At 41.4% G+C, this 22,195-nt stretch overlaps 1 protein-coding gene across 1 annotated transcript in view; it reads right to left on the bottom strand.

Moving 5' to 3' along the window:
- Positions 1 to 15,969, bottom strand: part of slit3 (slit homolog 3 (Drosophila)) — a 227,626-nt gene extending 211,657 nt beyond the window's left edge. Inside the window, exon 1 of the mRNA XM_046405716.1 lies at positions 14,872 to 15,969. Coding sequence (XP_046261672.1) covers positions 14,872 to 15,062 — 191 coding nt within the window. The 5' untranslated portion in view covers positions 15,063 to 15,969. The remainder of the gene's footprint in view (positions 1 to 14,871) is intronic.
- Between the last annotated feature and the right edge of the window lie 6,226 nt (positions 15,970 to 22,195).

The following is a 22,195-nucleotide window of genomic DNA, read 5'->3' as shown; positions in this document are numbered from 1 at the left end:
GTATCTCATCTGCATACATACAATGTGAGGTTGCATGAAATAACCGCTGATCAAAGACCACCAACTACGATGATCTAAATCATAAGCAACAACAAACAAGTTCTCAGAATGAGGTCCCGGTCAAATGAGGTTTCTACTTCAGGATTCTTGATATGAGAGACAGAACCTAAGATGATAATATAAAACATCTTAAAAAAAAACTCTGGTTGGGCTGCAATAATACTCTCTATATATTTATAGCATCTGTTAATCTTTCAAAGGATTATAGTCACACCCGAGGCCTCTGTGACCCCACAGCAAAGAAATCATGCAGTTTTCCAGATGTATGTAATATGGTATGTGTTTAGATGTTGTATACACAATATGCTGATAGCTTTAGTGAGGCTGCAGCCCTGGTATACTTCTAACACATCACAATAGCATATTTTGGCATGCTGACTGAGGCTTCAGTGATTGTACTGATAGTATGTGATCCTAAATGTACTCCTAAATCTGAACTGCAAATAAATTACTGGTATGACAACAGAAATTGTGTTTTTATCTCACTAGATGTGGTATTAAGAAGGCCTTGCAGCTTTAAGAAGTGGATTCCTCCATGTAAGTGAAATCAAAATTGTGTTTTTTCACTTATGGACTCGGTGCCCTGGCATGAAGCCTTCGTGCCCTCAAAAAGATTGCCCCACTGAAGGCCAAGTGGCCTTGCCTTTAAAATGACAAAAACTCCATCCTGGTCTCATCCATTTTGCGAGCCACTTCGCCGTCGTCCGGACTAGATGTTGCTTGTTGTCGTCAGAGGCTTTCGGTATGTGTGTAATTTCCAGCTCTCTGGAAAGAGAGTCAGCTTGATAAGCCTTCTTGGATGTGGTGAAAAACTAAATACAGCATTGATTTACCATTTTCAGCTTGAGGAAAAAGCTGCTTCCATGATGAAAGAAAAGGTTTTTTCTTTCCTTATTCAATTGAAATTTCAAGTATGCACCTACTTTTGAGCGACACGGAGGCAGTATCCCATCTGAAAACTTCTGTTCCTCATCACTCCACCTCCATACATCTTCTCCTCCCTGTCTTACTCTTCTGCCATCTATCTCTACTTATCTTTTCACATTTAGCTACAATCTCGAAGTTTTTTTGTTGTTGTTGTTGCATCCGTCCTGTCTTAAATCAAATCTTTTCCCAGTCACCGCTCTTTAATGTCAATCTGTCCGTCCTTCACAACCAGCTTCACTCCTGTGTTCCCAGTCCTCCTCTCCACTCTTACTTTGTCTCTCCAATCTCCCCCTTTTCCAGTGTCCTCTGCTCTCACACTCTCTCTGTTGTCTTATCTTTCACTGTTTCACAGTTGACTAAACACTTTTTCTTTGGCTTCGTCTCTTTTTCCTCTTCCCTCTAATCTCTCTGCTTTTATGTCAATCTTTCACTCTTTTACAGTTGGCTACATTTTTCCCATGTTTTTCTTTTTCCTGTGCCGTCTCTCCTAATCTCTCCCTCCTTATCTCCATCTTTCTCTTGTTCACAGTGGAAACTTCTGCTCTCACCAGGGAAACCGTTACAGAGACCAACAAACAGTGAGGATACAGGGCCAGGTGGAGAGCAAAGGCATCGACCTATCTAACATCAGTGCCTGAACAAAAAAAAAAAAAAAAACAAAGAAGAAAAAAGCAAACAAGAGAGTCGAGGCCATTGGCAGAGACAAACCAGATGTGGTGTGAAATCAAATGATAAAACCAACAAATAAAAAGCACACCAACTGACAGCTGACAGTTTATGCTTATTACTTCTAATACTATGGGAATTTCTAAGTATGAAGATAGCAATCAAGGACACAAACATAACACAATAGAAAATGATCAGTAGCTATGACCACCATCTGTTACTGCACAACTTTCAGTCAAAGGCGGTTGCATCAGGGAATCTTTATAGCAAATGGCTGCAGAGTTGACATGGTGGCAATAGCTCTACACTTTCAGGATCATTAGGGCTCTTTCTTAAGCCCAAAGCAAAGTGGACCACATGGCAGCGCACATGCTGGTTTCCAGTTGACCCAGTTGTCATTTTCAGTAGCAAATGTGCTTACACCCAACTGTGTGTGTGTGGGTGTTGGTCTTCAAGAGTGCATTATTCAGACACTAAGATGCACCGACACAGGCAGGTTCACAGCGCTCACACACTCTGCTAGTTGAACACTAATGAAGTCCGGACCACCGCCAACATCTGCCAAATATGCCTGCATGTTTTCATCCTTCTGCCGCCCACCCAAACAACACAGTTTCAGCGCTCTGCTGAAATAAGGCAATGCTGCAACATTAGCCTTAACACAGAAAAGCAACGAACTACATGAACCAATAAATACATATAGATGAAAACCAGGCAATAAAACGTCTGTCTCACACAAAAGTTAGGGTGGAGGCAGAGAAACAGTGGGCAGCCATTACTCTTAACCAATAAAATTTGCTCAAGAGAACGTTGTTGCACACAACCTAAAACGATTAAAAAATGATTTAAAGCTGCTGAGGATCGAAACAACTTCAAGCCAGTAAGGCAACCAATTTTATGCACCTGGTCTGTTGAAGTGTGGGCGTCCACCCCACCCAGCAGTAAAGCTTAACTTGGCTTTAAATTTAACTGACCAGCTGGCAGTCAGACAACTAACAAGAGGCTTTAGTACAAAAGCTCTAACCGCTGTTTGTTTCCATTACAGGCAGAGGTAAGGAGAACGTGTGTGTGTCTGTGTGTGTGTGTGTGCAACAATGGGATAAGACAAGAATGCAAACAGCAGGTGTTCAGGGAATTAATATACCATACAACACACACACACACACACACTCACAGAGTAAGGGACACACAACAACCACATCTCACCCCAGACCACTGAAACCAGTGAACCTTACAGTCTGGCTGGCTTTTCCCGGCACTTTGGTTGACTTTACACTCACACACACACACACAGGTTTGGTGTGTGTGGGGGTCTGATTCATTTACAGCCCGGCTTTATTGAGCTGGCTACACCACAGAGACTGAGAAAAAAAAGAGAAATAACTGCTGGAGTACAATGTTAAACAAATGACAGATCAGGTGACAAAGACTCCCAAGAGCTCAGTGGCATGAAAAGTTGAATCGACCGCCACTTCAGCAAACTGTGAAATATTAAGAGAATACATGAGTTAAAGCGTTCGATGTGTTGGGCTTTTCTACTGGTCCTCCAATCTCAATTTGGCCTGTTTTTGTTTTCTTGACCTTTGCCCTCTCTTTTCTCAATCTCATACAACAATAAGTAATAACGACTAACTGCTACACGCAGTTTCCTCCCTCTGTTCTGTCTCTCTATCTGTTTCACAGCAACACTGTGACATTTCCTTGTTCTACCATTTCTCTCACTCCATCAGGCACATCCTTATCTTTCTATCTCTCCGTCCTTTCCCTTTCATCCTTTGTTGCTCTCTATTCGATGCTTCATTAGCAAATGCATTCACTTCCTGTCCTAATCTCCTGTTAGTTTGCACAAAGCTCTTGTAGGTCTTCACTTTCTCATTCCTCCTTTCTTGTTCTCCATTTCCCTCTCTCTCTCTGAGATAGGTATGCTCAATTTCGCTCTGTAAATCTCCCAGTTACGCAAGGAATCCTAATTGCCTTCTTCCTTTTCCTGTGGGCTCCATCCTCTACAGTGCGCCCATCGCCAGTTGCAGGGGGCAGGCGTCAAGCTTCAGGATCAGCCATTGTTACAGCTTCGGTTCATCTACTGCAAATCTTTGATCATGGCATTTAGCAACAGCTGCTCAGATGATTATATTTTTAATCATTAACTGTAATCTCACTTAAAATTAAGCTTAAAAGGCAGTTGCATAATTTACATCAAAAGCTTTTACCCAATCGGAACTGAAGGCAGTTTAGAAGCCAAACCTGCCAGAATAAAAACATTTAGTTAGATTAAAATGAACATATTTATTCTGCTCTCACTTTGCAGGTACGTGCACCTCTGTACAGCATGCAAAACACACTTTAAAGAAGAGTCGGCCTTTGTAGTTTTTACAGGAAGCTGTTTGAAATAAGTTATGTAAAAATGAATTAGAACAGTAATAAGGAAAGCAGCTTTACGAAAGTAAAACAAGTGAAATATAAATAAATATAAGTTAGCCAGTATAATGGCTAGCTTGGTTAAAAGTAAACTGGCTAGAAACAAGTCAACAACCAGAAAACATATATTAAACTTTTAAATGGAACGTAAACCTTTAAGCTGCAATTTACATTTTTAGGTAACATACTCAAGTGAAGAACTCAAGTTTGCAGAAAGAAACCTTAACCAGTTTAAGTATGAGACTCAACTGCAACTTCTTAGTTACTGTACAAACAATTACATGTCACATACATCCTAAAAGATGTAATCATGGGAAGCAGTCAGAAGAACAAGAGGTTCGGTTCCTGCGTCTGTTGTCCGCAACAGTATTCAAGTGATGGGAAATTTGGTCTGTGCAACAGTTTGCTGCTGTTTTGAATCTGTCACAGTGATGCTAACAGGCAGTGAGCTATTACAGAACTGCTCTCTGGGATACACAGTAATCATGACTAGGACGTTTGGGGCAATCACAGGCTGAGGCTGAGGCCAATATTCTTTTTCCTTAAATGTGACTATTTTCACGCCAAACATAAATAGACTAGGGGACAAAATATTGTTGTATTTATTTAGAAAATAAAGAAGTGTTTTAAAAACTGAGCACTCAGGACTTTCTCCAATTTCTGAATTCCAGGCTTCAGCCCTGAAGAGGCCACAGGTACAAATGAGAGCAAATGAGCAAAGACAAGAGCTGTTTTAAAGATGCTTTACAAGTCCAGTGTGTAGCATTTAGGGGAATTTAAGTGCAGAAATGGAATATAATATTCATAATTATGTTTTCATTAGTGTCTAATCACCTGAAACTGAGAATCAGTGTGTTGCATCACCACGTTTCTACAGCAGCCCAGATTGGACAAACTAATTGCTGGCTCCACAGAGGGCTTTTCACATTTTTGGGCCAAACGCAGCACACAGGAGCCACTAAATCCTTCACAGTGGACTTTTACGTGGATGTCTCTTTCTGTGTCTCATGGTATCTTTCCTTGACTTAACTTGTCTTTCCCTAATTTTCCCCAGCCCAGCACTTCTCAAGTCTTCTGCCTTCAACATTAGATCATAACCCACCTTTCCTTCATTTGGCTCAATGAAATTTCCTACACAGCATCGCATAACTTTGAGAACTCAAACACAAACTCATATATCTGTCGGTGGCGCTACCTTTAAAACCGAGCATCCGCAGTCTTTACATCAGCTGTCGTGTGGTTGTGCACATGAACATTGAAGCGATCTGATTAAACTCAGCATCTCCAGTACTTAAATGAATCTGAATTAAAACCAAACCAACCAAATTATTCAAGCCTGGCTTCCTAGCAGCTGTAAAAATAATTTCACAAATCGCCATAGAATTCAGCCACAAGTAGAATTTACACAGCAAAAGCAAACATTTGCTAACAACACTGAAGGAAATTTGTTTAGAAGACAATTGTTTGCCTGGTATGAAGGGTTTACAGCCATTGCAGCAAAACAGTGACCCCACTGTTGAAGATTCTTTCTTGTGTAGGCTCTAAAAGCTTCCCAGAAATATTCTGATACTTGACATTTAACATTTTATTTATCCAAAGTTCCTCACCACACATGTGTGACATTGAGTAAGAATCTTGGCTTATTCTAGACATCTGAAATGTCTAGAATGCCAACTATGCTGAGACAAACTAAAATGGGAGAACTTCTTTCCCAGAAAAAAAGAGGAACGTCAAGAGAAGAAGAACAAGGAAGACAATGATGATAAAAGGGCCATTAGTCAGGAAAATATTTTCCCTACAGCAGACTAAAGGACATTTTCACTCCATAAAGGGCAATCCTGTCTGAATGATAATAACACAGCTCCCACTGTTTCATCTGCACTTAAGATCTTGTCTTAATCTGACTGACTTTTATTCCCATGTTAGCATTTTTTTTTGTCATTCTGTCTGACTTTTTTTTCTTTTTCACCCTTCAATGATCTGCTTTTCCTTCTGTCTGGTCCTTCTGTTCTTCTCCTGCTTACCTATCTTTTCAATTATTCATTAATGCGACTTTCACGTTCAATACCCCAGATTTAGTTGAAATGTGAAGGAGTAATGTGCCTCCTCTCTGTGTTTCATCATCTTCTGCTTTGTTTTCTGTCGATCAGAATTCATTCCTCGCTCCCTCATAGTCTCTATTCAATGTTAATGCTGCTCAACCTCAGGAAATTCATAGTTTGGTATTGCTGTTAACCACGCAGGCTTGACCACATTAGGGAGTCGCCTGCAAGCATCCCTTTCTTTTAGAGCCACGAGCCAAAGGGGCTGTAAACCAGTGCTGTATTTGGTTAGCTCTTTTCTTTGCTGGAGTTTATAGGGCTGCATTGCTTTTGTTGAGATTTACTACTGCTCTACTGTAAGTAATGGGGTGGGGTGGGGATGAAGGGGTAATTTGGACGATGAGAATCCACTTGACATGAACAAGCACTGCTGCTTCCACAACAGAGGCCAAGACAGGAAAAAAAAAGCGAATGAGGACAGGAGAATGAGAGAGGTTAAGAGAGACAGAGAGATGGGAAAACAAACTCAAGCACAGTGGCGAGATCAATTTTTCCACAGCTTCCGGTCTAACAGTGTCACCTTTAGCTGAATGTTGGACCAAAAAGGGAAAATTATGGTGCAAGTCACACTCTCATACTGTGACCACATATTGTATGACTGCCCTATGCACAGAAATAACTAAGGGTAAAGGCCCACTGTGCTTTGAACGGTTCTGATCTACACGTCAACCATTATTTCCTCATAAAAGACACCTCATTGGGCACTAAAATAAAATTTCCTCGTACCACATGAGGGGTTGACTAATACCTGGAACACTGTCATTTTCATCCCATAAGGTTTCCGTCCAGTGGAAACACTGTTCACTGTTCCAGTAAATAGGACAATCCTCAGATAGTATTTGGCAATAGATGATACGTCTAGTCTGCTCTGCTCTGTCTAACATTATGCTAGCAAGATTTTTGCTGTCCCCAAATCAACATCAAGACTTTTCACCAACAAACCGAGTCCATGTGTACTGTCGGCCACAGCTTTACATAGTGAGTTGAGTGAGTTGAGTGAATGGGGTGTGAGATGATCGCTCAAGTATCAGTAAGTTCGAGACTGTGTAGGCTGCATGTTATGTTATGTAATGCTGGCCATCAAGTGGTGAGGATGAGGCACTGAAGGACTATATTCAGTTGTGATATTCGGTTTATCTTTTATGTAATTTAATTTATAATGTGGAAGTGTCTGCAGTCAGTGCATTAATTAAATATAAACAGTAACTTCTAGGTGTCCATTATCAGGAATCGGTTGACCCACTGCAGTCAATCAGAATCAGTATGCACCCAGACCATGGTGATAAATCACAAATATGCACCCCTATTGGGGAGGGATACTTCCCATATAGACCCACACTGATAAAAGAAAGCCCCTGCAGAAGGGATATGATATTTTGCTTTGGTGACAATGGCCTAACAAAACAGTGGGACAGCTTGTTAACATCAAACGACTGCAAGCGTACGGCACACAGGCTCACACTCTGAAGTCCTCCAAGGCTGATGGCCTCCCTTTCGGCAAAGAGTCACAGAAGGTCATTCGTGACTCCGGGTTGTTTCTAAGTGACACAGTCATTGTCCCTCTCTCGTCATATGTCAAAGTTTCCAACTACAACTAATTGCATGTTTAATCCAGTGAAAGCTTGAGAGAGTACTGTGTATGTGTGTGTATTTGTGCCTCCGCTTGCCAAATGATGAGTGTACACTGAATGTGTGTGGCCGCATGCATAAATTCACTTATGTGTTTACATGCATGTCTGTGTATTTCAATTCGGAATATAAATATACCTTTTTCAAGTGTGTATCCATTTGTCAGTGTGTTTCTGTACTATCTTTGTGAGGACCTTCGGTCCTGGAAAACGAGGACGTAATTGCTGGCCCTCACTACTTCAAAGAGTTTTTTGAGGATTTAAAGAAACTTCAAGTTTCATACAAAATGGGTCTTATTTTAGTAATTTTGGCCATCAAGTCATCATTCCTATATGTAATAATGTCTCTCTAAACACAAAGTTAATTGGTAAAATATTCTAGCATTTAGTCAGAAGTTCTAACATTGCTTTAAAAAAGGCACAAACCACGAGCAGTCAGACAGCCATACAGGTTTGTTTTAAACTAACCCTCAGGTTAACAAAACTTACTTTGAAGAGGAAATGAAGGCAAACTGTGAAATAATCACCCAAAATTGTTTGATGTGAACATCCATCACAGTTAAGAAGGCTTCTTCTGGTCCAACTTTGATCCAACATACTTTAAGCATGTGAGCACACACAGAAAAGTGAGTGCTTACTTATCCTCCAAATAAAGTGGTTTGGATAATCCAGTTGTTGGTTTGTAGCTTGTTTACAACCTGCCTGATGCCTCATTTCTCATGCAATATAATCTGATATGTAAATGTGAGGAGTGCACTGGACAAACAGAACGGGAAAGAAATAGAAAACTGAGGCAAGTTGTAATAAACTAAACAATTTTCCTGCATGGGTTAAATTCGGAATTAAGTCGGGGTTGACATAGTCATGATTGCTAAACTTAGGGATAGGAACACATTATGTGAGTGAGGGAGAGAACAATTATGTGTATAGTCATATATACTTTTAAGTGTCTGCTAGTGTCTTTTTTTGTGTGTGCGTGTGTGTGTGTGGACACATATTCCTGTGCTTGTAGAGAAAAAAATCTGTTTACGCAGTCACATTGTGATGACATGTCTTACTTATGGGGACATGTCCCCGCAGTGTAAATTGTTAAAAATTAGGGTGAAGACTTTCTTTAAGGTTCAGTTGAGGTTGGGGTTAGGATTAAGCAAGTAATGTTTATTGTTATGGTCAGGTGGCGATTAGGCCTTCAGGAAACTAATGCAAGTACACATAATGTCCCCAAAAGCGATGGAAACAAGACTGTGTGTGTGTGTGTGTGTGTGTGTGTGTGTGTGTGTGTGTGTGTGTGTGTGTGTGTGTGTGTGTGTGTGTGTGAGTGCGCACCTCCTTGCCTGTTTGCGTGTACAGCACATGTGAATACAGTGAATGTGTGTATGTTTTAACGCTGCCAGCTTGTTCAGTTTCCCAGAAGGGCAGAACTCATTGTCACTGCCAGCTGGCTGCTGCCATCTTGGCAGAATGAAAGTCATTATATAGAAAGGTCAACTGGAGAAACATGAGGAAGAGAACATCACCCACTGACCTAGAACTGGAGCCTAAATATTGGTTAGCCTCACTTGTGCCATTTGGCATACCATTACTGAATCAAACATAGTGGAAAGACACAAAATGGTTACCACGAGATGACCGCAGATGATAGGCGTGACATTAAGAGTCTGTTTGAGAACAGAAAGCTCATTGTGGTTTTTACTTCTTAGTTTAGACTTGTCTGCTATAGCAATAACACTCGGCTGCTCCTCAGATGTATTACATCACCATCATACCCACGATAACACATGAACACTCTTCAATGAATGATGGCTTTTATTCAACATTTGCCAAAGCATGTGTGTTGACTGAAGTTTCCCTCAAAGTCTCGTACACAAACAGAAATACTGCACAAACAAAACAGATTGCTAATAAGCTTGGTGGTTTCCAAGAATGTTGGCAAAGTACCAAAACAGCATGGTTAGCAGAGATTCATGGGAATCATCCAAACAGTTGGAGTGCACTTATGACCTATCAGACTTTTTGGCTGTGGCAAAACAGTTTTACACAACACAATAATATCTGAAGTGACTCGGGCCACAACTTAAAGGAGCTGGTCCAAAACTGGAGTGAGCAGCACAGTATTTCGGTGATTACAAAATGCGCTTGATCCAATCAAATCATTCTAAATTCAGGGGATGGGAACTGTGTCAGCACAAATTAGCTGGTCTGCTACAAGCACAAGTTAGCAACAAAGTATTCAAAGGTCGCACATACACATACACAGAAAGATTCCAGTCCCACCATGGAATGTTGTTTCATGGCGGAGGGTGTGGTGGCTAAAGCATCCACTGACCAATCAACACCAAGCTTTGATAAGAGCCAGAAGCAGAAGCTGTGTGTGTGCGTGTGTCCAATCTACACAGAAACACACTTACACTGATGCCCGCTTGAACACACTCTCTCTCACACAGACACACACACACGCAGGCAAGACTGTATTGTGCACTCCGTGGTAGGTTGGCAAGGCGATAGGAAATGGGAGCTGTGAAAACTCTACTGGAGAGATGCTGCTGGCAAACTGAAGGTGTGTGTTGGAGAGGGGGGAGGTGGGGGTCAGGGAGAGATGAGCGAAGAGAGGCAGAAGAAGAAGAACAGAAGGCAAGAAAGCAAAGGAAAATAACACAAAGAAGAAAAAGGGATGGTAGAGGGAAGGGGAGAAAGAGCGAGAGATGTCCGAAAGAAACAAAAATGGGGCAAAGATGCTGATTTGGGAGGGAAATAAAAAGACAGACAGAGAGAAAGCGCCAGACTAGGCTAAAGAAAGCAGAGAAGGTGTTGCTCGTAAAAACCTTGCCAAAACTTCCTCAAAGCGCCGTTAGAGAGAGAACAAAAAATAGGCAGTTAAAACCAGAGTTAGTCTGTGCAAAGTCGGTTCAGGCAGCTTCCAGCAGTGAACTCATTCACACATGCTCAGTTTGACGAACAGTACATGTATACAGATGTGATACACATATGTAAGTGCATTTAAAAAAGAAAAACTTTAATAACACACAAACGGACATCCAAACGCACACAGCACAAACACACAGACACAAAAATGTCCTGATTGTACGTCAATCAATTGACAGGCCCCTCTAGAGTTTACTGCATTCAATTTCCCCCACATTTCACAGCATTTGGCACAAAAGTTTGGAATTTGCAGCTCTAAAAATCAACACTCCAGGGTGTGTGTGTGTGTCAATACAGCCCCTGTAGGGCAGGTGCGAATTGGACGCAGCAGAGAAAAGCTGTCCCTGCTTTCCAATTCATTTTACACAGCATCGTTAAGCCTGTTTAAGCCTCCCCCCCCTGAAAACCTTCCACTCAAATTAGATGCAAATGAGGTCTCAAGTGGCTTCCCAAGGAGGACATTACGGAATTGACTGGCCTGAGGTAATCTGCGAGGCTGCCTGTGAGTGCATGTGTGTGTGTGTGTAAGTGTGTGTGTGTTGAGTGAACAGAGGAGGCCACCACTGTTTTTCTCTCGTTAACCTTTCCAAATGCTCTGTTTACTGTAGCGATGAAAACAGGGTTTTTAAAGAGATTCATTCAGTAGTTATGACAGGTGGACTCTGGCTCTGAGTACTCCTCTCACCCTTTGCATTTGGATACGGTGGAAGTGAACTGGCTTCAAAGACATACTGTGTGTGATACAGAGAGTAACCGGGGACAAACTCTAAAGCTTAAAGAACCTTACCGATGATTATTTTCCTATTTGAATTGAATTCTGTCCGTTTTGCATTGTATACTTTTTCAGTATTACATGTCCTGAAGTTATTTTATCATGTACTTAATGTTTTTCTTGTGCCCGATTTCCCTCTGTATCATGTTCTTCTCCATCACTTAACAGTGATTTTCTACATTTGTTTTCAGTAACATCCACGGAGTCTGTCTGAATTTGTTTGATGCAGTACATGTGGCTCAAAAGAGCGATAAAAGCAGCACTAGAGTAGTAGCTGAAAAAGATTTTCCACTCAAGATAAGGCGAGCGTCATGTCTCTCGCTCAAACTCCACATGTCTTGTGGTTTTGTTGCACGAAATTCTTTGGTGGAGAAAACTGTATCCCCTCTCCTCTATGGATTTTCTCCATATGTGACTGTTTGAACATTTCTGTGAAACTGTGACACTCTTAAGAAATGCGTAACATTTGTATTTTGTGGATTAGCTAATTCCTTTTTGCATGAGACTCAACCAAATGACAAAATGAGTCCAGAAATTCACAGTGATTTTCTACATTTGTTCTGTTGTGGATCAGCAACAGAATTTAGAAAAGAGTTGAATGAAGACTGAATTTTTACTTTCAAGAGCTACAGTCACATCACTATCCTGCCCTGTTTTCCATTTGTGATCAACATAAGCAAACAGAGTTGTCTGTGTCAAAGGTAAATAGCTAACCACACTAGAAACTGTATATTATGTCCATAATATGAGTGTTTGGAACCTACTGATCATGCAGACTAACAGCAAAGTACTTATTGTGGTAGCAGACAACAGTGATTTGAAACTTTTGAAGGTTCCATGGACATTTTGGACCACAGCTTTTGGTCATCATGGGAATCTTTTGTACGTGCTGTGAATACAAGATGACTACAACCTCCATGATGGAGCAAGAAAGCTACAAACTTTTCTGAGCAATCATTTAAGCCTCCAAGGTGAAGGAATCCGACACTGGAAACAGGTTTTCACTCAAGTCCTCTGTTCCCTTGTGCACTTTTGTTGCCAAACTGATGCAAGCCAATGTCCAGCCAGTTACCTCAACACCGTGACATACACATTACGACCACCTTTGACTAGGTGGAACATCTTGCTGCCAGGAAAGTTCTGAAACAACACATTCAATAAATGTAAATATCTGAGACTCTTCACTTAGTTTTAATGCTGATTGCCAGTTCTTGTTACCATAAAGCGCTCCTTTATACCCTCACACTGACATCATCCTAACAAAAGTCATGTACACCATTTGCATTACATTAATTACTTATTATTGATTAGGAAAGTGTAAGAGTATGAATGAATATAACACAATTTAGCTGTATTGTAGTGCTTTCCATTTCTCCTTCTTCCCTTAGGCCACAAAATATGTCCCTCTTTTTGTAAATGAAACAGGATGTTACAAAGTAGTTGATCATGTGAATCTTTTACAGAATAGAATCATTTAAAAGTATATCTAAAGTACAAAATGATAAAATTAAGAAAATATTTGAAAAATCAATCGGAAAATTTGGATAACTTTACTTTGATTGACATGAGGCATTTTTACTCAGAGCTTAACAAATTTGGCACTTTTGTTAGAATCCGTTGTACACATGGACTTCATCCCAGCTGTCAAACCCAAATCCCTGCTTAGGGCAATAATGCTCATCTCTCTTTCCCAAAAAGTTTCCCCATCTGCCCCAACCTTTAGAACTGGAATCTCATCCATTTTAATGTTTCCCATCTTAGACTCCCTAAAATATATCTGCAGACAGTGAGAGAGAGATGAAGGCAGGCAGAGAGGGAGAGAAAGAGGGAGGAACAGAGCAACTCTGGGCCACAGCTGAAACACTGACCTGGATAAATCAGGGAAACATAAACACATAGTTTCTGGAGTGAAAGAAGAAGGTGGGGGTGCTGCTACCCCAAATATTCCACCCAGGGGACCCCAGCAAGAGGCAGGGGACCCCCTTATCCCACGTCCCCATCGCAGCCCGATCTAATTATTTATTTTCCTAAGGTGTAAATGTCTTAGGGGGATTGCTGCGTAAAAGCCAACAGGTCCTCGAGGTCACATCAACCCTGTGGGATGGAGGAGGTACGGGGTTCACTGTTCACACTCACCACAATCATACGAAGCGGTGCAACATGTACATGCAAACACACTCATGAGAAAATAAAACTGCGTGCACAAATAATAATAATGTGTTCATATGCCACCAGTACCCCCCGCACACACATCCACAAACACAGCCCCCCCCCATTTCCCTCCACTGCCTACTGATTGTGTTTGTTGTCTCAGGGTTAGGTCTGTTGTTGATCCCCTGCAGAGCTTTTGGCTGCCCCGTTATCGTGCATAATCGCTTCCATACCTTAACAGCATAGGTGTGCATTTGTGAGAGTGTATGAGTGTGGCTGTGTGGGTGTGTACGTGTCGAGATCGGGCTAGAGGTGGCAGCGGAGTGTGTCAGAGGTCTGTCTCTGCCTTAGGAATGAATATCATTTGAAACTAACTATCACCAGGTTCATAAAAAGGCACAAAGAGTAATTCTTTAAGAGTACTTTTTTTTTTTTACAGAGATCACTGAGGAACCTGTGAAATACTTTGCAAAGTAAAAGGAGCGCGGAAGAATATATAAAGATTTAAGGAGCTCACTGCTTCTTCTCACTTTTCCTTTTGACCTTTATAAAAACTTTAAATACTCACTCTAACAGTTGCTTCAGGACTGTTTTCTTTACAGTCTCCATTCACTGGGGTCACCGGCGAATTTTGGGACAGTTTCACTCGCAACATCTACTAAGTGCACAACCAAAGTGGCTGAAGTATATGCTTTCAGCCAGATGGTATGAAATACTTGTCATTTTTCAACTAACCCATTGTTTGGCATAAGTATATGTGATAGTAGATTATTTTTCCATTTATCAGCCCATGAGCTTTAAGAAATCAGCACCTCCATAAAGTCATTTATCACAGTTATCACAGCTGAAGTATACACATAAACGTATGACTGCAGGTCAGAGGTGAAATGCTATTCAGCTTAATCACTCAGCCACTCCAAAGGCCCAGTGAACATGGACGCAACGACACTCATTTACACGTAAACGGCACATATTGACTCACGGAGGAATAGATAAATAGCATGACGTTTTCGCAGACAATTTGAAACGTCCAGTCTTAAATGAGCATGACATGTCAACCTTTAGCAGCACAATATTGACTGTTGTCCACACAGGAATATTGTACGAGCTTGAGAGGGAAACGAAGGGAGAGTAAAGCGCACCATCAGGCCACATGATAACACATCAGGCAGATGAAGACAGAACAAAGTAGGGTTTGCTTAATCTGTCATGGAATTCCACTTACAGGCGCTCGGCATTCCTCGGTATCCCTTTAGGCACAGTCTTCAGACCCAGACCCTGGCAGTCCACATGCGACCCGGAGCAGCTGCACTTGTGTGGGCATCCAGTCACCGAAGCAACGCACGCCAGCAGCGCAAAAGTCAGAGCCCAAATCCGGCAGAGCGCAACGCGCTTCTCCGGCCCGATCGGAGGCATGATATCCACTCAAATTACTCCCAAACTGAGATCAAGTGAAAATCTGCGTGCTTCTGAAGTAGTCGCTGTGGAAGTAAGGATCCCGACAAAGGTCAAGAGAGGCCGCTCGAATGTGTGCTAAAATTTTTAAAAAAAAAGTTGACCGGAGCTGAAATCAAATCAAGTTCGTCGTAGTAGAAGTTCACCAAATTTCTCTCAAGAGGCTCGCTCAGTCAGAATCCCATTAAAAAGCTCCCTTGCCATTGAATAAAATGAAGAAAATGAGTTTCTTTTAGAACATTTCTCAACTCGATGCGTAAAGTCTCCCCAAATGCCCCCCCATTCACAAACTCTCCGAGAACAAGTTATCAGCTTGACTCCTAAACTTTCCAAGGTGAAAATGTTCAGCTAGGATGTACCGGAGAACATCCCCCTGCTGCCCGGGGATCACAGAGTGAGAGTTGCAGAGGAGTTGTAATCAGGAATAAATAAAAAAAAAGTTGCGAGAGCGGAGGCGCAACACAGACTGGTACGCCTGGAGGTTGTGAGAGTAAGAGAGGCAGACAGATTTGTACTTAGGTTTCCCCCAAAACCCTCTCTCTCGCTCCCTCTCCCTCTCTCTCTCAGTTGATGTCACCAGAACAGAGAGTGAGAGAGCTTCACAAACTTTCACTCGTCCTTTAACTTCCCCGCAGAAACGCTCTCTGCTGTATAAACTCCCCCACTTTCCCACACAGAGGAATAAACCTCCAAACTCACTTCCATGGCAGCAGAGACATATTACAGTGCACATTCTAGCCGATTTCCCAGCAACTCGTTCGCGTTTGTCATGGCGCATATATCATCTTAATGATTTACTTTGTGATCACATATTGGTTTTGAGCCACGTCTTTTATGAGCCATCTCTCCAAATAGCTCAATGCATCATCACGGGGGAGTGTGTGTGTGTCAGCTTCATTGATGAATGTTTTAACAGCTGCTGACACAAAAACTGTCTGATAGATAGAATTTGTCAAAAATGTAATTAAACTTAATTTATCTTCCCGTGTTGGCTGAAAATGCAGCGATGACTTGAGACAACACCGAAATGTGAATTAAAATGTAGTTAGACTTGGATTTAATTGATTAAAGCAAAGATTCCTGGTTATTCGGTCATCCCGCAGTGGTTCACTACACCGACTTTCACACGTTTCTGCTCTTTGGGACGTGAACAGCGCAGAAGTGAAGTGAAAAGACCACTTGGAGCGTGGGTGCTCCTCTGGAGGCTGCAGTAGTGCTGCTGCCCTCTATTGGTAGAAGTAAAAACTGTCCTAAACTAAGAATGAAGACTCATCAGTTTGCAGTTAGAGTAATAAAATAATTTCACTTCGCATTAAATCACCGTCCTCTAGATTAATTCAATTTATTTGAACAATTTTGTTCCATTTGTCCAAAAAAAGAAAAGAAAAAGCTCTTTTCCTCAGCAGCGTCTCACTCTATAATGAACAGAGGAAAGTTCATAAATATTGTAATGCCTGGAACCCAAACTGAGTAACTCGGTGTCTCATTCTGAGGGTTAAGCTAATTAAAACATCAGTTTTCTTGTCAGCTGGAAACCCACCACAAAGAGAGACTTTTGGCCAGTTTATTATTTGAATATTCTGAGGATGATGCTCACTTAAACAAATGTAATGTGCAAGATAAAGGCCGCAAAGCTTTGACGAAAAAACATATCTTTTGTCTATTTTTAAATGTGTCTTCTTGGTGTGCCTTTCTCTAAATTTGCATGCAAGAGCTGTCTGCTAATTCAGGGTCAATCCATTATGCATAGTCATAGCTGGGAGCTGTCAGTCTTAAGATGACACTGTCTGTGCGTGGACTTGTTTTAAAAAATGTATGTCCTCAATCTCATTGTAAAAACATTTATAATTAACACAGAGACATATACACAGGGTGAGCAGGACCTAATTTGGCTGTATGTGTCAATGTGTGTGTCATACATGTTCAGTTTCCTTCATTCCCTGTCTGCTTTTTAGCTATGCTATACATGCTTTTTCTTGTTAAATCCTTTTTATTCAGAACTTGGCTTATTGAAAATCTCCCTCACACAGTCCCCTTCACTACTGAAGGGACAGAAGAAAATTAAACAGTTTTGAAACAGTTTCAAATCGATTGGAGCAGCACAAGCCACAGAGCAGGACAACTCTTTTCCACAGCCACTAACTGCAGCTGCTCCTGGCAGGGACGTTATCGCACTGGAGTTTCCTGGGTCTGCCCTGAGGTTACCTCCCTGCTGGCTATGCCCCGTGGAGGCACAGGAGTGAACAGCCTGTCAAGGGAGTAAGTCTGGCCTCTCTGTGAAGAAAACCCAATTTAGCCGCCTACGCTTGGATTTTGCTGTTATCATGACCAAGAGCTTACTTGAAGGGGTGCAGCAGTACAGCCTACCCAGACAAACACATCCACAAACTGAAAGCACTTGGGAATAGCCAGATAGTGCTAAGTGGTTACCACAATGAACAGCATTGTAAATCTGTTAAGGAAATATTGGTGCCAAAAGTATCATTTTATCAATACATGTTCATTATCAATGTACAGCATGCTACTCAGGTGGAGAGGCATCACTTCTGTCCATATCAGATGCATTTTTGTGCTCCATCTGTCCTTTGTGATCTACACACACACACACACACACACACACACACACACACACACACGCACACACCGCTTCCTGTTAAGGAGAAATGAGTAGCCTATGACAAACCTAATGTCACCAACAGGCAAGTGTGCAGAAGATGTCACACAGGCAGGGAAAAAAGCTGCAAAGCTTTCAATTCAGAATTTTAAGAGGTTAAATTGTTGCTCTCAGAGCCGTTTAAATATCACTAAAACATTACACAAAATCTCCCATTTGCTCATGTGGTTTATCTGTTGTGGTGGCAGAACATCATCATTTTGCAGCTTTCCGGGGGAGTGAAAAACATCTCATTCAATTCCCTTTTTTTTCAGATAACTCCTCGTTAAGATGTTTTTTTTATCACTTAAATAAATTCTCTCTTTCGTTATAGTGAACCATTACATTTCCAGTGATTAAAAACCATTTTGTCATCGTGATTTGCAAGATTTAGTTTGAGTAAGATTGTTTCATGACGTTCATAACACAGGAAACCGTCCACAATGGACGGGGCGGCAGGCACAGGTAGAGAACCAGCGTCTCTTGTCATTCATGTGACATAAGCTCGATGTTAGCAAGCTGCTGGTTGGTTCACTAAAATGTATTTTATTTAAATGCAAAGTTTTCAAATGTAAAACTGATAAATGTTCTTGCTTGACTGCTGTGTTGCTGCTCATCAAAACGAGTAAATGAATTTGACGTACGAACCACAGACTGCAGTCTCTCTCTGCATTTGTCTCTCTCATGCATTTTAGGACAGCTGAGACACCTTGATATATAAAGAGGGACAACTTATTTATTGAATCACTGTTAGTGACAGGTCTCCCCATCTCCCTATAAAGTTACACCTATGGCAACACGGTTGTCAATAAATTTCACATGTGCTCAGCTGACTCAGATTCTGGTTGCTCATGCTAGTCATCTAAGGCTCTGTTAGAAAACACAGAGCTGCTAACAGTGATGCCACGGGGATCACGTCGCACACAGTAAAGCTACACTGGATTCAGAGGTCATGACCCTGTGAGTCAACCAAACAGCATTTAACTCAGGTTAAAATGCAAAATAATAATAATAATAAAATTACAGGATTTGAGCAGAGAATAATGGACAGGACAGAAGAGCACTTCTAAATTTATACAAAAACATCTGGTGTTGCTTTGTCACCATGTGTTGCGTATCCACTAAATGGCTAAAGGAGATGCAGCATACAGCACATTCTGTAATATGTAAAGATAGAGACACACATAACTCAGACTGACTAGATGTTTACACACCAGGTAAATATATATATCTATATTTTCATCACTCAACAGGTAAGTAAACATCAAATCAATGTCTCACAAACTTAATTCGTACCAGTAACTCTGTGTGAGTCTGTGATAGACCTGATGTATTAAGAAAAGCGGGATGGCCTACTGTGTTCCAAGATGGCGCCTCATTTCACTGGGTACATATGCAGAAAAGTCCTCCACAGGTTTCCACATGCGCACACATTTTTAGGCTTTGTCCTTCTCTGGGCCGAGCTGGTTGAGACCATAGGCTTCATCTTATTTCCTGTTGGCCTCCATCTCTCATGCATATTAGTCTTTACCTTTTGCAAAGACTGACTGTCAGAATGTGTGCTGAAATCACCTCACAGCACAGAGCTAATTAGATAAGTTCACTCATTAGAAAGTCTAGAATGAAAATTTTAACAACATAATAAAACATCCACGTTGGTTTATTGTTTGTAAGATTTGAAAATTGGCTAAAAGGGAGAATATAAAATGGCTAATAATGATGGCTAACAATTCCTTCCATGAGGTTAGGTTAGGTGCCATGAGACGTGTTTTAAAAAGTCAGTGATCAGTTGGAAAAGTACCGTCTCTGAGAGCAATGAGAGTTCGGGCAAACAAATAATGAAAACACTGCACCGCCACCAAAACAACATATTGAAGCACTCAAATTGAATTAGTGATCATCCTTTTTCCTTACACAAGCCACCACTTATGTGTGTATGAAACCACCCTCTGACGGCTTTGTTTGGGCCCATTGGGATAAGACGCATGTCATTAACTTCTGAGTTTGAGGGTTTAACATTTTGCTCGGGACCTTTAATTCACGACCCCGATGCCGCGTTTTCTCCCCGAGACTCCGGCGTATTTTAGTGAATTAAGTGGAAAAACCAAAAACATGCAGAGTGCTTTGCAAAATGAGACATGAAGCATTTGTGAAGTGAACAGAGTTGGCTAATGCAGAACTTCTCACACCACATAACTGCTGCCATTCTTTTTCCTTCTTTCGTCACCCTTTTTGCTGCCATCCCTCGGGTGCCCTTTTCAACCTTCCATCTTATTCTCTCTGCTTTCAAGCTTTTAATCTCTCAAACCTCCTCTCTTTCTTGTCCTGTCATACTGCCTGTCACTGGCACATTCTCCTTTTATTTCTCTTTTCCTCACCATTATCCCATCGTCTATCTTTCCATGTAATTTTTTATTTCTCTCGTCCCAGTCACTGTATTTTTATGAGCTGATAAACAGTGTGTTGCTAATTAGCATCTTTTTGTGGCTCAGGACCGAGCTAGTGACCGGAGTGACAGCTTCACGCTTCGCTGCTCACACACGCCCATATGCACGCACACACACAGGCAACAAGGCACGCATTAATAACATGCTGTCACTCGGAATTTCCTCTATGTTGATCAAGTCTCTCTCACACATGCATAAGACAAAGACATATTCCAGGCCGGGCTCCCCAGGACTTACATTTGTGTTGGACGATAATGGAGGACACGTTTTGCATCCAATGCCAAAGTTCAGTGCCACTGCAGAATGCACTCGTTTTCTGTAATGGCGGCAATTCATGTTGAATTAAGACAACAATTACCTAATATTTCTGGCTTTTTAAGCTATTTAACCGTGATAGCAGTGTTTTGTTGACCTTAGACCTGCAAAAATCTTTTATTTGGCCACTGGGAAGGCAGCAGCAAAAATGTATCAAAACAACATTGATGCAATTAGAAGCATAAAGTGACGTAACAATCTGGATTCAACATTCGTGAATGTTAAAAACGGTAAGAAATGCTCCAGCTTGACTCAATACCTCGCTTTCCGAGTGCAGGTAACCTTCACCTAAAGACAGTGTTGGTATACGGTTTTATACTCCACTGGGAGTGTTTTGTCTACCTATTGACTCACTCAGATTTTGTTGATTTGGTCGCTCGAAGTCAGTTGTGGATAAAATGCTAAGATGATGTCAGGATGCAGCAGGATTCGGGAATGTTTTGTGTACTTTTTTGCTGATACTGAGCGTGAACATAATGAGTTCAAGAGACAAGTTGAGTCACTGCATTGTTAAGAACGAATCCGCTCATGACAGCCATTCTTTAATATGGTACAATCTTATATTGAAACAACGTTAGGGTTACAAACTGGGTTTCCATTAAAATGTAGCAAAAATTCAAACCAAATTTTGAGTCAATATACAAAATGAAATGCATGCAGAATTTGCGTTTTCACCCATTACCGTTATGCAATGATTAGGAGTTTATTCTTACAGATGAGCAGCTGCTCACTGTGCAGTCAGGTGTCATAGGGCCAAGCCCATTTTAGGCCAAGCCTAAAAACATTTTTGAGTTTGAATTTCCTGTGTTTCTACTCAGGTTTCTACGCCTAAATTGAAAATGTACGTAAAATGAGGTGGATGGAAACCCGCCTGCAGTGGCTTTTGTCTTATACTTCCTGCTTTTCTAATTCCTTCTTGTTCTAATGCGTTTTGCTCTGTTGTTCCCTCTGACCCCTCTTCTCCTCCACTCCTCCTCTCTCCCTCCATTCCAGCAGCGGGCAGATTAGAGAATAATTGGTGGAAAGTTTGGACTTCTCTTCACACTGGGCCTCATCCATTTAAATGGTCTCATATCTGATGGCACATTAATGGTTCATGCTACACAGCTGTGTGCGTATGCTGGCAGCTCTGTGTGTATGTGTGCGAGTGTGTGTGTGTTCTTGATGGTTTGTACTGGTATTAGTGTAGGTGTCTCTGCCTAATTTTGTATTTTTTTGTCTGTCAGTGATGAAATATGTCCTCATATGTGTGCATGTGTATGTGTGTGTGTGTGTGTGTGTGTCTGTGTGTGTGGTTTAATGGATCTTTTAGCCAGACAGATCTTTGGCCAAGCTCTACCGTGGCCTCTGCAAAGCTATTATCTCCCCATACACTGTGTACACACTTGGTTCATGTGTGTGTATTAGTGTGTGTGTGTGTGCGTGAGAGAGAGAGAGAGAGAAAGAGAGGAGAAAGCCAGCTTTTAAAGGGGGTTATCCTAACATCTCCGTGATGCTTTGAACACGCACACACACTCTCACACATAATTCTGCCTGTGTGTAATGACAAGGGACCACATTTGAAACAGTTTTTGAGGGGAAAACCCTGACCAATATGTCCCCTTCTTTGTCCTCTAACTCCTCCAACTTTAGTCATCACTTAAGCTCTCATTCAACTCGACTTTACAAATTACAGTCCA

Source organism: Scatophagus argus, chromosome 12, assembly GCF_020382885.2.
Source record: "Scatophagus argus isolate fScaArg1 chromosome 12, fScaArg1.pri, whole genome shotgun sequence".
NCBI lineage: Eukaryota > Metazoa > Chordata > Actinopteri > Scatophagidae > Scatophagus > Scatophagus argus.
The sequence above is the reverse complement of the archived record's forward strand: the minus strand, read 5'-3'. Positions and strand labels throughout refer to the sequence as shown.